General features: G+C 38.8%; 2 protein-coding genes across 2 annotated transcripts; both read left to right on the top strand.

The window, feature by feature from the left end:
- Positions 1-657: 657 nt before the first annotated feature.
- LOC127791074 (fasciclin-like arabinogalactan protein 11) lies at positions 658-11,985 on the top strand. The gene is made up of 2 exons (XM_052320820.1): positions 658-1,384; positions 11,702-11,985. Exons 1-2 carry the CDS (start codon positions 788-790, stop codon positions 11,837-11,839), a joined length of 735 nt encoding a protein of 244 aa, XP_052176780.1. The 5' UTR covers positions 658-787; the 3' UTR covers positions 11,840-11,985.
- On the top strand, positions 3,866-5,108 carry LOC127791073 (fasciclin-like arabinogalactan protein 11). The gene has a single exon (XM_052320819.1). It carries the CDS (start codon positions 4,216-4,218, stop codon positions 5,059-5,061), a length of 846 nt encoding a protein of 281 aa, XP_052176779.1. The 5' UTR covers positions 3,866-4,215; the 3' UTR covers positions 5,062-5,108.
- Positions 11,986-13,308: the final 1,323 nt, after the last annotated feature.

Raw genomic sequence — 13,308 nt, 5'->3', positions numbered from 1 at the left:
ACAACAATCCTTGAATTTGTTAAAAAAAAAAAGAACTCTGTAAAATTCAGATTATAGAGGCCATGGGACTGCCTGAATTTGTTTTTCATTTCCATGAATTTGATGTGGATTGAACTCATTGCAAGAGACAAAGGAGGAGACTCTCTACTAACCCTCATAAAACGGAGGGGGTTTTGTGCATTAATAACACCCTTTATTGAGAATCGGAGAGGATACACTTCTAAATTTGTGCCATCGTTGTAATCTGTCAGTAAAAATCATTTACTAAACATTGCTGCTGAAGCTGGTTTGACACAAATATAGCCTAAATATTGCTGCTCAAGCTGGCGTGGTTTCCATTTTCCCAACCACAGATTATGCTTCAAAAAGATGAAAGAACTGTCCAAACTCATTAATCCATCATCCAAGTCCTAAATGCATCATTTCATTGCTAAATTGATCTGTTAATTGTATCCCAAATCTGGACATGAAGGTTTATCAATAAGACTGCAAGCAAAATGGAGATGTGGTAGCCACAAGACATCCAATCATTTACTCTGTTGGTTTCCCCATTGCTAAGCAAGCTACTTAGCTGCTTCAGCACCATCAACATTTCACTTCTTTCCTTGTACCTTAACAGAGATAGCTATGGCAAGAATTTCATTTTCCACCATAAAAAAAAAAAAAACTTTCCCACCTAACTCTACACTATTAAAATCCAATCCCTTTGCAGCATAATCAACAGGGCTTCATTCATTCACTCTAAGAAGTTCAGCCAATACTGCATACTTGAGGAAATTCCATAAAGATGTTGAAGCAGCTTTTCTCACCATTTCTATTCCCATTGATCTTCCTCTGCTGCTCCACTGCTTTTTCGCAGCCTCCAGCACAAGCTCCGGCGGCTCTCCCACCGGGACAAGCTCCGGTTGCTCTGCCTCCCCCGGTGGTTCAGTCTATGGCACCAGGTCCAGCATCATCAGGTCCACCTAACATCACTGCAATCCTTGAGAAGGCTGGCCACTTCACTACCTTCATTCGCCTTCTAAGGAGCACGAAGATGGACAGCGACATTTACACGCAGCTCAACACATCAAGCCAAGGCCTTACTGTATTCGCCCCTGATGATTATGCCTTTGGTAATCTCTCAGCAGGCGCTCTGAACGCATACAATGATGACCAGAAGTCCCAGCTCGTTAAATTCCATCTCATATCTTCATACTTTTCCCTCCCCGAGTTCCAAACTGCGAGCAACCCGGTGAGCACAGAGGCCGGTACTAAAGTTGAGTACCCGCTAAACGTAACCATATCGGGGAGCCAGGTGAATTTAACAAGTGGATTTGTGAATACAACAGTATCCAACACAGTTTATACGGATGGACACCTAGCAGTATATGCGGTGGACCAGGTGCTCCTTCCAAGGCGTTTCTTCGTAACTCCATCGCCTGCGCCTGCCCCAGCACCATCAAAGCCTGTGAAAGAGTCTCCATCTACTCCAGTGTCCACTGCTGATGCCTCACTCCAAGCTTCTGGTGCAATGCTAGTGATTCACCGAGCTCTCAGTACAATGTCCCTTGTAGCATTTCTTATTGCAGCATTGTCTTTACACATTTGACCTGAGCGCTGTCCGATATTGATTGTGTTTTTGTACACCACTACTGTTCTATTTTCACTAATATCATTTGATTGTTTTGAGTGAAGTCTCTTATCGCCCTCTTGACTCTTCCACTCTCTACGAAATCATGGGCAGAAAGATCACATTTGGGCATGATTATCTTTTGATACAGAAAACACTTAGCTATCATCCATTTTTAAGAATCAAACACATTTACTGCTCCTATTGCTGATGTTTTAAAATAAAATGTCAGCCAGCCATCTAGAAAACTATCTCAGCGACTCAGTCTAGGGAAACTGAATGGTTACTGAACAAGCTCCAATGGAAAAGTAACAACTTTTCCAACATAGTTGAGATGCAATCTTTCAAAATAGTGCATCAGAATTATATTACAATTGTTTGAGTTGATTTGATTTGCTAGCTGCAGATCACAACCACGAACCATCCAGAAGCTGCTTCGTGAACTAACATATGGCATTATTGTTGGTTTTTTCATAATTCACTATTCATTGTGAAGCTCCAATCTGTGCTGTGAATGGCGAAATCCCATAAAACTATCTTGTAATATGCTGCTTTCTAATTATTGCATAAAATTTGGTTTATTACTACGTTTACTAGTTTATAATGTGAACAAAACCAACTCAATTGCCTAAATCTCAGCTCATTGGATACGGTCATTAAGAAAGGACTTGCGACTTTCCAAATTCATAAAGAGCATTCTTTCTTCCCCCAAACCAAAGGGGTTAATCCACCAAGCTCATAGGCATAGCCATGTCTTCGCTGACATATTCTCTTATCTTGCGCATTTTTATTCATATCCACAAACCTAGCCATTTTTTACTCTCAGAAATACGTGGTTGTTCTCATGCCTCAACCGTCTAATGATAAATTGTCCTGAATTATGTCCCAGTTCATACACATCTGTTCTTAAGATTTGGTTGCTCTTAACAAGCATTGGTTTGGAGTATGATTTGGTGAATTCTAATACTGATGAATGATTAACTTTCTAGCTTTTTGGAGATTTTATTAGCTAGGAGGACTGATCTTTGCTACTCTGTTATATATGAAGTCTTTTCATGTGCCGTAGATTGTTTTATCTTTAGCACTAAAAAATTCATTCATTGCACATTTGGCAACCTCATACGATTTTCAATCAGCCTTCTCTAATCCTGGTTGCAGCTAATTTCACCTTCGGGCTCTGTATTCGAGCCTGGTAGCAGGATTTAAAGACAGATCACTCTGACTGATAAGGACCTAACTTTTGTTGAAGCTTGTAAGTTGGCTAAAGTTGGATGAGCTGATCTGAGGGATTGTTGGTCCCCAGGCAAGGGGTCCTTCCCTTGAAATCTAAAGTGGCAATGAAGCATACAGAAAAGAGCAAAAAACCAAAACGATTTCGTAGTTTATGGGGAAAAGTTTATTGTTGTTGGGAAAACAACAATAATTATATAAAATCGGTACAACAAAAGACTGTAAATAATGGCCGAAGTAGACGGAACTGCAACGAGTAAAGAAATTAATATAGATTGAGTCGTGCAAACGCGCTGTCCTGAAGATAGAATCGCTCTGCACCGGCAGCTTGTAGCCTACGTCGATAGTCTTAGTAGGATGAAACGATCTTACCAACAAAACAATAGTCGAGAACGGCCAGAGCTGGCAGAACTCGAAGTATTTGCTCTTTGTTTTGGATAGAAGAAAGATTGGAGAAAGGAATTGAGCTCTCTGGTGAACAGTGAAAACGAGCTCTTATGCTCTCTGGTGAACAGTAAAATGGCTGAAATTTTTTTTGTAACACTCTGGCAGAGGGATGGAGTTCGATTATGTATAACCAAACCCATCCCGACACGTTGACAGGCATCCCAATAGACAAGCCGTGAAACTGGCCCTGAAAACAGTAGAAAATTCGCGCGACATGCTGGAAAGATATAGGCAGAGAAAAATAAGAAAGTTGCTGGGGACCACGACAGCACCTCAATGTGCACTGGAATTTTGGAGAGTGTGGAGCAATTTCCGAAAAGCTGTTCGGGTAAAGAAAAATAATATATAATTTTAAATAAATTTTTTACAAAAAAATATATTATTTTTTTTTATTTGATCTAAATCGATTGGACGGACGGTAGTGCGTGTGGGGGTATGCATTCGCCCGCTCACAAAATTTGAGTGTTCGTGTTCCTTGGGGCCCAAATCTAAATTTATGATCTGGACTATTAATACCCACTTAAAATTCTTTCATCAAGTAGTGTGGGATAACAAACGCTCCCACATATTAACACATATGCACTCACACACAACAATTGTAACCCATAAAACTGATCTTATTCTTGAACCCAAAATTTGAAGAAAAAGATGTCTTCATAAGGATGGTTCTCTGCTGCTTTCCCTCCACCGATAGGAGAAAAACATAGCTGCTCTATTTCTCTCTACCTTACAGAGATAGCTATGACACGAGTTTCTCTTGCCACCATAAAGAAAACAGTCTCTTACCTAACTTCACACTCACTTCCCAACTCACCTCACACATAAAACCCCAATTCTCATGCAGCATAACCCACACAACTCTTCCTCATTTTCACTTCAAAGCACTACTTCAGGCCATTGTGGATACTTGAAGAAAGGCCAGAAAAATGGTGAATCAAATCTTCTCACTGTCTCCACTAATAGTGATCTTCCTCTGCTTCCCCACAGGTTTTGCTCAGTCTCCAGCGCAAGCTCCAGTTGCTCAGTCTCCAGTTGCTCAGCCTCCACCGAAAGCTCCAGTGGCACCAGGTCCAGTACCGTCAGGTCCACCCAACATCACTGCAATCCTTGAGAAGCAAGGTCACTTCTCCACCTTAATTCGCCTACTAAAGACCACAAACATGGATAGTGTGATTACCTCACAGCTCAACGACTCAAGCCAAGGCCTAACCGTATTTGCCCCAAGCGATAAGGCCTTTTCTAAGCTCTCAGCAGGTTCTCTAAACTCATTCAACAACGAGCAGAAGGCCCGGCTCATAAAATTGCATCTCATCTCTTCCTTCCTCTCCCAACCCGAGTTCCAAACTGTAAGCAACCCGTTGAACACGGAGGCTGGCAGTAATGGTCAGTACCCGCTAAATGTAACAGTATCAGGCACTGAGGTGAAGTTAACAACTGGAATGGTTAATACAACAATATCCAGCACAATTTATGCCGATGGCCAACTAGCCGTATATCAGGTGGATAAGGTGCTCCTTCCATTACATTTTTCTGGAACTCCATCACCTGAACCGGCACCTGCACCTGCTACTGCAACTGCATCTACATCTTCATCTTCATCTGCATCTGCATCTGCATCTGCGCCTTCCAAGCCCGATAAAGCGGATCAACCTCCTTCAGTTTCCACTGCCGATTCCTCAGTTCAAGCTTCTGGTGCAATTACCATGATTCACCATGCGATGTCATTCGCATATTTGGTCGTTGTTGGCATTGTCTTCATACATTGGACTTAAGAGTTGTTTGATGTTGATTACACCGAAATGATTGCATTTTTCCCCCCTACTGAAATTGATTGTGCATTTATTTATAATAAAAACTGATTGTTTTTGAGTGACCTCTCCCCTAAAATCATAGCAGGCACGCTTCTCTTTTCCTGGCTGCAGGTTTCATTTGGTCCAGTTAATATTTCGCGCTCTGCTGCTGTCTCAATGCAAATTCCTTCCAGTGAAGTCAAATGCCTTAAAACTCTCTTATACTATACTTTCTAGCCTCGTAGAGTGAAGTCAAATGTGTAATTTTTTTAAAAAATAATACCTACCAAACACAAAATATTAAGAAAATAATCAAATTCTATAAAAAATATTATCAATCAAACAATAAAAGATAAAAAATAATATTATTTTTCAAATAAAAATTATACCAATCAAACATCTTAAACTTTTAGGTTGCGTTCTCTTTGTTGTTTTCAAGTCATTTTTAGTTTTTAATTTTCTAAAATATTAAAAACGCGTTCTCTTTACTGTTTTTAAAAATATATTTTTGAAAATAAAAAAAAATTATAAAGAAAACTAAAAATAACAAAAAATTATTTTGAGTGTTTTTATCCAAAACAAACTCAAAACTCAAAACATATTTATTTATTTATATTTTATTATTGTAATGGAAAAAAATATTATAAAATTTATTAGCTTTAAAATGTATATATTTTTTTAATAATATATTAATATTAAATATTTATAATTTAATTAATAATCAAATTTATTGAATAAAATATCATTAAAAAAATATTTTCAAATTTTTAAAAAAACGTGTTTTTTAATTTTCTATTTTAAAAAATAATTTTTCAAAATGACAAAGAGAACGCATTTTCAATTTTCTAAAAACTGACTACCAAAACAGAAAACTGAAAATGAATTCAAAACTCAAAACTAAAAATTAAAAAGCATCCTTCATTCACAGTGCCTAAAATTTTTATTTTCATTACAATTTAATTATTTAAAATTTATTTTCTTTCCATTTAAAAACGCACCCTTCATTCACAATGCCTGCGTTCTACGCAAGGAGACCGAAACTGTAAGGCCCGACTTCTGGGCCTTATTCTTGAGAGGCCCAAGGGGTGCCAAGCCCATGTGGCAAAGAGAGCCACTAGGGCTCCAAGCTCTCTCTCTCTCGCGATCTCTCTGTCCCTGTCACACTCTCTCTCTCTCTCTCTCTCTCTCTCTCTCGTGCTCTTCGTCTTCTCGGTGCTGTGGGTGGCCGAGATTCACAGGTAATAAAATGCCCTGTACCGCCACTCCATCGATTTTGATTTCTTTGAGGGGTTGCGCCATGGCCAAGATTGTGGTATCTTGGTTCGTTTCCTCTCTGTTCCCTCTCGATTCAGACTCATCTTTGGGACTCTCGGATACCAGATCCGATTCCGCCTCTCCTGTTTCGTCTTCTTCTGCCTTGCCTTCTTCGTTTTCTTCTTCCTCTGTTTCTTCTCCTTCTCCGTCTTCTTCTTCTTCTCGATGAAACCCTGACCCCAACAGCGACGGCCGTGGCTTGGCAGCTTCTGACGACAGTGGTCGGAAGCCACCGCCGGCGGCCAACACCCCTCCCTCAACACACGCACCCACGTGCAACCCTTAGCTGAAATCTTCCAAACCCCAAAATTTGATTTAGGGTGTTTGGTTGGTTGGTGCAAGCCTAATCCAATCCATGGATAGGCTACACCTGATTGCTCCAAGTCAATCCAGATTTATTTAATGCCCAATTTGATAAAAGAGTAGTTGGGATAGCCAATTCCAATGGTTATCCAATTCCTGATTTAATACCTAATATTGAGCCTAGTTTGTAATATTCCTGTTTATTTAATCCTTGATTTATTTGGATTAAGGTTATGATATTTTTATTTGTCCAATTCTCAATTTATTTGGTTTAACTTATGATGTCCCCCGTTTATCTACTTCTTAAATAGATGTATGTTAACATTGTTAGCCAATTCAATGGTTAACCAATTCCTATTTTAATTTAGTAATTAACACAAATCCAATTTGGGCTAAGCCCAATTTTATTTCAAATCGGCCCAAGTTTATTTTTAAAAATCTAAATTTAATTGGTAAAGCTTAATCCTCATATTCTATTAAAGTTCAACTTGTTTCCTTAAAAGCCTAGGGTTAGAATTATATTCACCTCACTTGTTTTTCCGTGCTCATCCCATTTGTGGTTTGTTGGTCAATTAAGATGGATGTTTTAGATGGTTGGAATATTTTAGATCTTGCATTTTTTTAATTTAACTCTCATGTAGTTTAATATTTTTTAGGTGATTTTGACACAACCTAATTGAGAGACAACTGAGGGAATTCCAAATCTAATATAACATTATGAGTAGGTAAATTGTATTATAGTGACAATTGTTGCATTCATATTTCTAATCATCTTGGTATTCTTTATATACTATCACAATGACATTTTTTTAATTGCATTTGGGAAAATAAAATCCATGTTGCTTGAATTGCGCATATTAATAGTAGTTGATTAAATTCCTTTAATTTGCATTTGAGAAAAATATAATTCATGTTGCCTTGATGTGTGCATGTTGATATTTATATTTGATACACTGCATGTGACACTTCTAACACTAAATGGTAGCACAAAATGTGTCTTAAAGGGAGTAACTAATTAGAACCCTATATTGCTAACTACAATAAAAGTTAGCTATTAGTGCACCACGTGTACATTAGGGTGAGAGTTGGTCCACCTTTGTTGGCGTGAGAGGTTCTGCCATCATATACAAATCCGACGTGAGAGGTTCTGTCATTATGTTCAAATTAGGCGTGAATGGTTTTGCTGAAGTATAATTTGTGGGTTAGAGTCATTCCACCCCTAAGTTAATGGAATATGTGAATTATGATTCTAACTTGTTTACTCCTAAATGTGCATGCTTATTCGTTATCTCCTACATTGTTTTTATTATTTCTTGGCATGATAATTTATTTTTGATGCATTGGTTCTATATTTCCCCCATGATGATGCTCTTTACCTCTCACTAAGTTAGTAATAGACTTATCCCTTAATATTTTCAGAATTGTAGGTTGGCTTCGACTCTGATAGTAAGGATCGTGATAAGCAATTCTACTGTTTATACCCTAGACACATTTCAGGCTACAACACGTTCACCACACTTCACTGGTCTTGTTTATGGGGAAATTAATGTTACTTTCTTTGTGTTCTAATTAATTTTGGACAATGTAATCAAATGGTGATTTCAGGCCGCTGGACACTTAAATTCCAAAATAAAGATTATAATAACTTTCGTAGTTAACTTTAAATGTTTAAAATAATAAATGATAAATGGTATTGTAAGCTTACAATTCCTTATTGGAGTCTACGAATTCTTAGGGGGTAGTGTTGGTCACGGCCTCCGAAATTAGGGCGTGACAAAAGTGATATCAGAGCTTAGGCTTAAGACCTTGGGATGTAAAAATGAAAATGACATGACACTTGGGTACATGAATAAGGGGTTAAACACTTTCACATGCATTGTATTGCATATATTGTACTCTCAGAGCAAGTTTTTAGCAGAATGGGTATGAATATGAATCGCGGCATATTCACAACCTTGCCTTGCCAAGAACTCTAATTTCCCCATGCATATTATGATTGTGTATGTGAAGTTCTATGTTATTTGGTATCCTATTTTGTTCTGTATGATAACACAGTCTAAATATTGCATATAGGAGAATCATGCCTCCTAAGACATGAGGAGGTGTTAGCCGAAGACGTAGATGTGGCGGTCATCGTGGGGGTGGCCATGGCCTTGGAAGAGGACAAACAAATTCTTTCGACCGTGGCTTGCCCATACTTACTTGGGGTGCCCATGGTAGGTGACCACATAGAGATAGTGACTACCATTACCAAAGGGATGGGAACCCACTCATCAACCAAGACACTAGAGGAGTAGGCAAATCTTCTAGCTTACCACAATTTATCGAGGACAAAATTCAAATGGGGGTGAAGGCAGCGGTAAGCAAGATACTGAAGAGTTTGGAGAAGCCTAGGGATGGGTCAGGGTCGCAAGGCAGATGACACACTACTAGACGAGTTGGGTCATGGAGTAGACGTCCACCTGACAGAATTCATGTAATACAACCTACTTTGGTTTGATGAAATTAGTGACAAGGTGGAGCTGGAGCAATTTTGAGTAAGTGTAAAAAGATTTGCGAAGCACTAGGATGTAGCAAGCAGAGGATAATGGAGTGTATTGCTTTTCGATTGGATGGCCCTGCTTTTACATGGTATGAGCATATGAAGGCAGCTAAACAGCCAGGTGCACCACTGCTAAGGTGGGAGGAATTTAGTAGTAATTTTAGGGAGCGATTCATCCCTGATGCTATGAGGAAGGTAAAGGCTCGAGAGTTCGAAGAATTGAAGCAGACACCCGACATAACAGTGGAGCAATACAGCCGCAAGTTCACATGCCTGGCGGAATTCGCTCCTAAGTTGGTAGCCACCGAGCAAGAAAGAGTACAACGTTTCGTGAATGGATTGGTGGGGCCCCTCTATAAGGTTGTGGTTTTTTCTAACCTTCCTACGTATGGTTGCGCAATAAGTGGAGCAATGCTAATAGAGAAAAGGATTATGGCCAAGCGAGCTGAAAGAGAACAGTGTAAGAAGGCAAGGAGTGATGTCACAGGATGTGGAGGTGGAGGGCCTAACGGATAGGGGCAACGACCACACCAAGACAGGGGGGACAAGAAGCAAGGAGGATTTGGAGGGGGTGGCCAGGGGGGTATGGGAATACCACCTTGTCCTATGTGCATGCGATTCCATTTCGGATCGTGTCGACGATAGACAAGAGCTTGTTTCGAGTGTGGTCAGATGGGTCACCTTAGGAAGGATTCCCCCTATGCTCGACAAAGGGTAGGGCGTGGAGCGGCTCAGGCAACACCACTTCAAACACAAGCACCAGTTCAATCCTTACCACAACCCACAGGTGGTAGAGGTCGAGGAAGTAGAGGCTAATGTGGCCATGGTGGAGGCAACAATGGGGGGTACACAAAGGTATTCACCATGACACCATAGGATGTCGAGGCCTCCAATGCCATTGTTATAGGTACGATTTCCATCTCTTACACTAACGCCTTGGTTTTGTTTGACTCAAGGTCTACATGTATCATGAAAATTTGCCCCACGACTAGGTAAAGGACCTTCCCCTTCTAGCGTGACCTATGATGGTAGCCACCTCTATAGGGAAACCCTTGGTAGTTTCGAAATAAAGGTTATAGTAACTTTCCTAGTTAACTTGGAATGTTTAAAATAATAGATGATAAACGGTATTGTAAAGTTTATTATTCCCTATTGGAGTCTACGGCTTCTTTGGGGGTATTGTCGGTCATGGTCTCTGGAATTGGGGCGTGACAAAAACCGACTCAAGTTTGTCAAACAGAAGCGGGTGGCCACTTCGTGACATTTGGAGAATTCCAAATGATTTTTTAACCCAATCTTCTATAACTCTGCTTGAAGCCTATTGCACCTTTATGGTCTTTGATCGTGCCCTATTGCCAGATTGAAAATGACCCTCTGATCAACAAGGATTTCCAAATTTCTAGTTCATTCTGTGCTTCAAATGTGGAAATGAAACAAATGTTAATGTCATGGCACATATATTATATGCTTATATTACTCAATTGGCATGAAGCTGTAATTAGATGAAAAAGGTATCCAAACTGATTCTTCATAAGATTGTTCCAACCAATCTTAAACGAACATCCTTCAATTTTTCCAGGATCAATCACCTGATTCTCTGCTGTTTTTCCACCATTATTAATCAAACTACTAGCTGCTGCTTTAGCACCATCAACACCTCACTTCTTTCCTCTCCACCTTACAGCAATAGCTATGTCCTGCATTTCTCTTGCCACCATAAGAAAAACTCTCTCAACTAACTTCAAATTCACTCCCCAACTCTCTTCACTCTATAAATCCCATTTCCCTTGCAGTCGGTAGCATAACATCCAGAGCTTTCTTTATTCACCTCAAATTAACAACTTCTTCAACCCTTACTGAATACTAGAAGAAAATCCACCAAAATGTTGAAGCAGCTTTTCTGACCATTGCTACTCCTATTGATCTTCCTCTGCTGTTCCACATGTTTTGCTCAGTCTCCAGGACAGGCACCAGCCGCTCCAGCACAGGCTCCAGTTGATCTGCCTCCCCCAGTGGTTCAGTCTGTGGCACCAGGCCCAGCAGCATCAGGTCCACCTAACATCACTGCAATCATTGAGAAGGCTGGCCACTTCACTACCTTCATTCGCCTTCTAAGGAGCACGAAGATGGACAGCGACATTTACATGCAACTCAACACATCAAGCCAAGGCCTTACTGTATTCGCCTCAGATGATTATGCCTTTGGTAACCTCTCAGCACGCACTCTGAACGAATACAATGATGACCAGAAGTCCCAGCTTGTTAAATTCCATCTCATATCTTCATACTTTTCCCTCCCCGAGTTCCAGACTGTTAGCAACCCAGTGAGCTCAGAGGCCGGTGCTAAAGTTCAACACCCGCTAAACGTAGAGTCAGGCGAATTTAACAAGTGGATTCGTGAATACAACAGTATCCAACACAGTTTATAGCGATGGAAAGCTAGCAGTATATGCGGTGGACCAGGTGCTACTTCCAAAGCATTTCCTTGTGACTCCATCGCCCGCACTAGCAAAGTCTGAGAAAGAGTCTCCATCTGTTCCAGTGTCCATTAGCAACATCCCTTGGGTTCAATCTTCTGAGATGAGAGCTGTTTGTTGTTGATTTTGTGTACGACTACTGTTCTATTTTCACTAATATCATTTCGATTGTTTTTGAGTAAACTCTCAATCTCCCCCCTTTCTCCAAAATCATAGACAGAATGAACACATTTTTTGCATGCTAATTATATTTACGATGCAGAAAATGCCACTCAGCCCATCCTTAATTATTCACCAACTTTTACTAGTTCTATTGCTGACCCTGGCTTCCCCTTTTTAGTGGACCATTAAGATCAATTTATCAACCCAATTTCACCATATTGTTTTTAATTTTTTAACTTCCCAATTACAACTTATTAAGCTAACTGATTGAATAAAACCCATTTCTTAGGTTCTTGTTCAAGTTACCAAGCCTGCTTTTAGAAAAAATCCCAGCACAGTAATAAGGAAACAGCTACAATGGAAGCACCAATACACAGAGGTCACCAATTAACTCAAACCACTAAAATTATTTGGTATCTGAATGATTCAAAATTTTTGTCTACTGCCAATAAAACGGAAGAGAGCCTTCCAGCACCACTGAGGTGCAGTAGTACTCGAAATTAGCAGGCATCACAACTTCTATCATTGTTTAGCTATGCTTGAAACTAGAAGCTGTTTCAACTAAGCTTTTTCTATGGTAGGATTCAAAGACTAAGGTTGCGTTCTCTTTGCTGTTTTCAAGTCATTTTTAGTTTTTAATTTTCTAAAATAATGAAAATGCGTTCTCTTTACTGTTTTTAAAAATACATTTTTGAAAACAAAAAACATATTTATAAAGAAAACTCAAAACAACAAAAAGTTGTTTTGAGTGTTTTCATCCAAAACAAACTCAAAATTCAAAACACATTTATTTATTTATTTATTCATATTTTATTATTATAATAAAAAAAATATTACAAAATTCATTAACTTTAAAATGTAGAATTTTTTTAATAACTTATAAACATTAAATATTTTTAATTTACTAAATAATCAAATTTATTGAATAAAATATCATTAAAAAATTATTTTTAAAATTTCAAATAGAACGCGTTTTCTAATTTTCTGTTTTGAGAAATAGTTTTTCAAAATGATAAAGAGAACGCGTTTTTAATTTTCTAAAAATAGATTACCAAAACAGAAAACTGAAAATGAATTCAAAACTCAAAACTAAAAATTGAAAAGCAAAGAAAACGCATCCTAAATTTCTTGTGCCTGTAATGGGTCTTTGCAGCGTTACCAAAAGATGAGAGTGCCGAATTTGCTGAAAGTTTATAGGCTTGCTTCGGGAGCTTTGTTGGTTTGATGGCAGTTGATAAGTCCCTTCAAATGTATAGTAGTTACAAGATGGATCAGCTGGTAATTGATTTACCATTGTTGCATAATTGATAAGATGCTCGAAAACTTGTTTCTAAAAAATCAAGAAACTAAATTTTCAATTCCCAATTTTGTTCCATCTATCTTGTATTGTATAAGAAGCAGTTGAAGGTCACAAAAAAAATGTATAAAAAT

This window comes from Diospyros lotus, chromosome 14 (assembly GCF_014633365.1).
Source record: "Diospyros lotus cultivar Yz01 chromosome 14, ASM1463336v1, whole genome shotgun sequence".
Taxonomy (NCBI): domain Eukaryota; kingdom Viridiplantae; phylum Streptophyta; class Magnoliopsida; order Ericales; family Ebenaceae; genus Diospyros; species Diospyros lotus.
The sequence above is the reverse complement of the archived record's forward strand: the minus strand, read 5'-3'. Positions and strand labels throughout refer to the sequence as shown.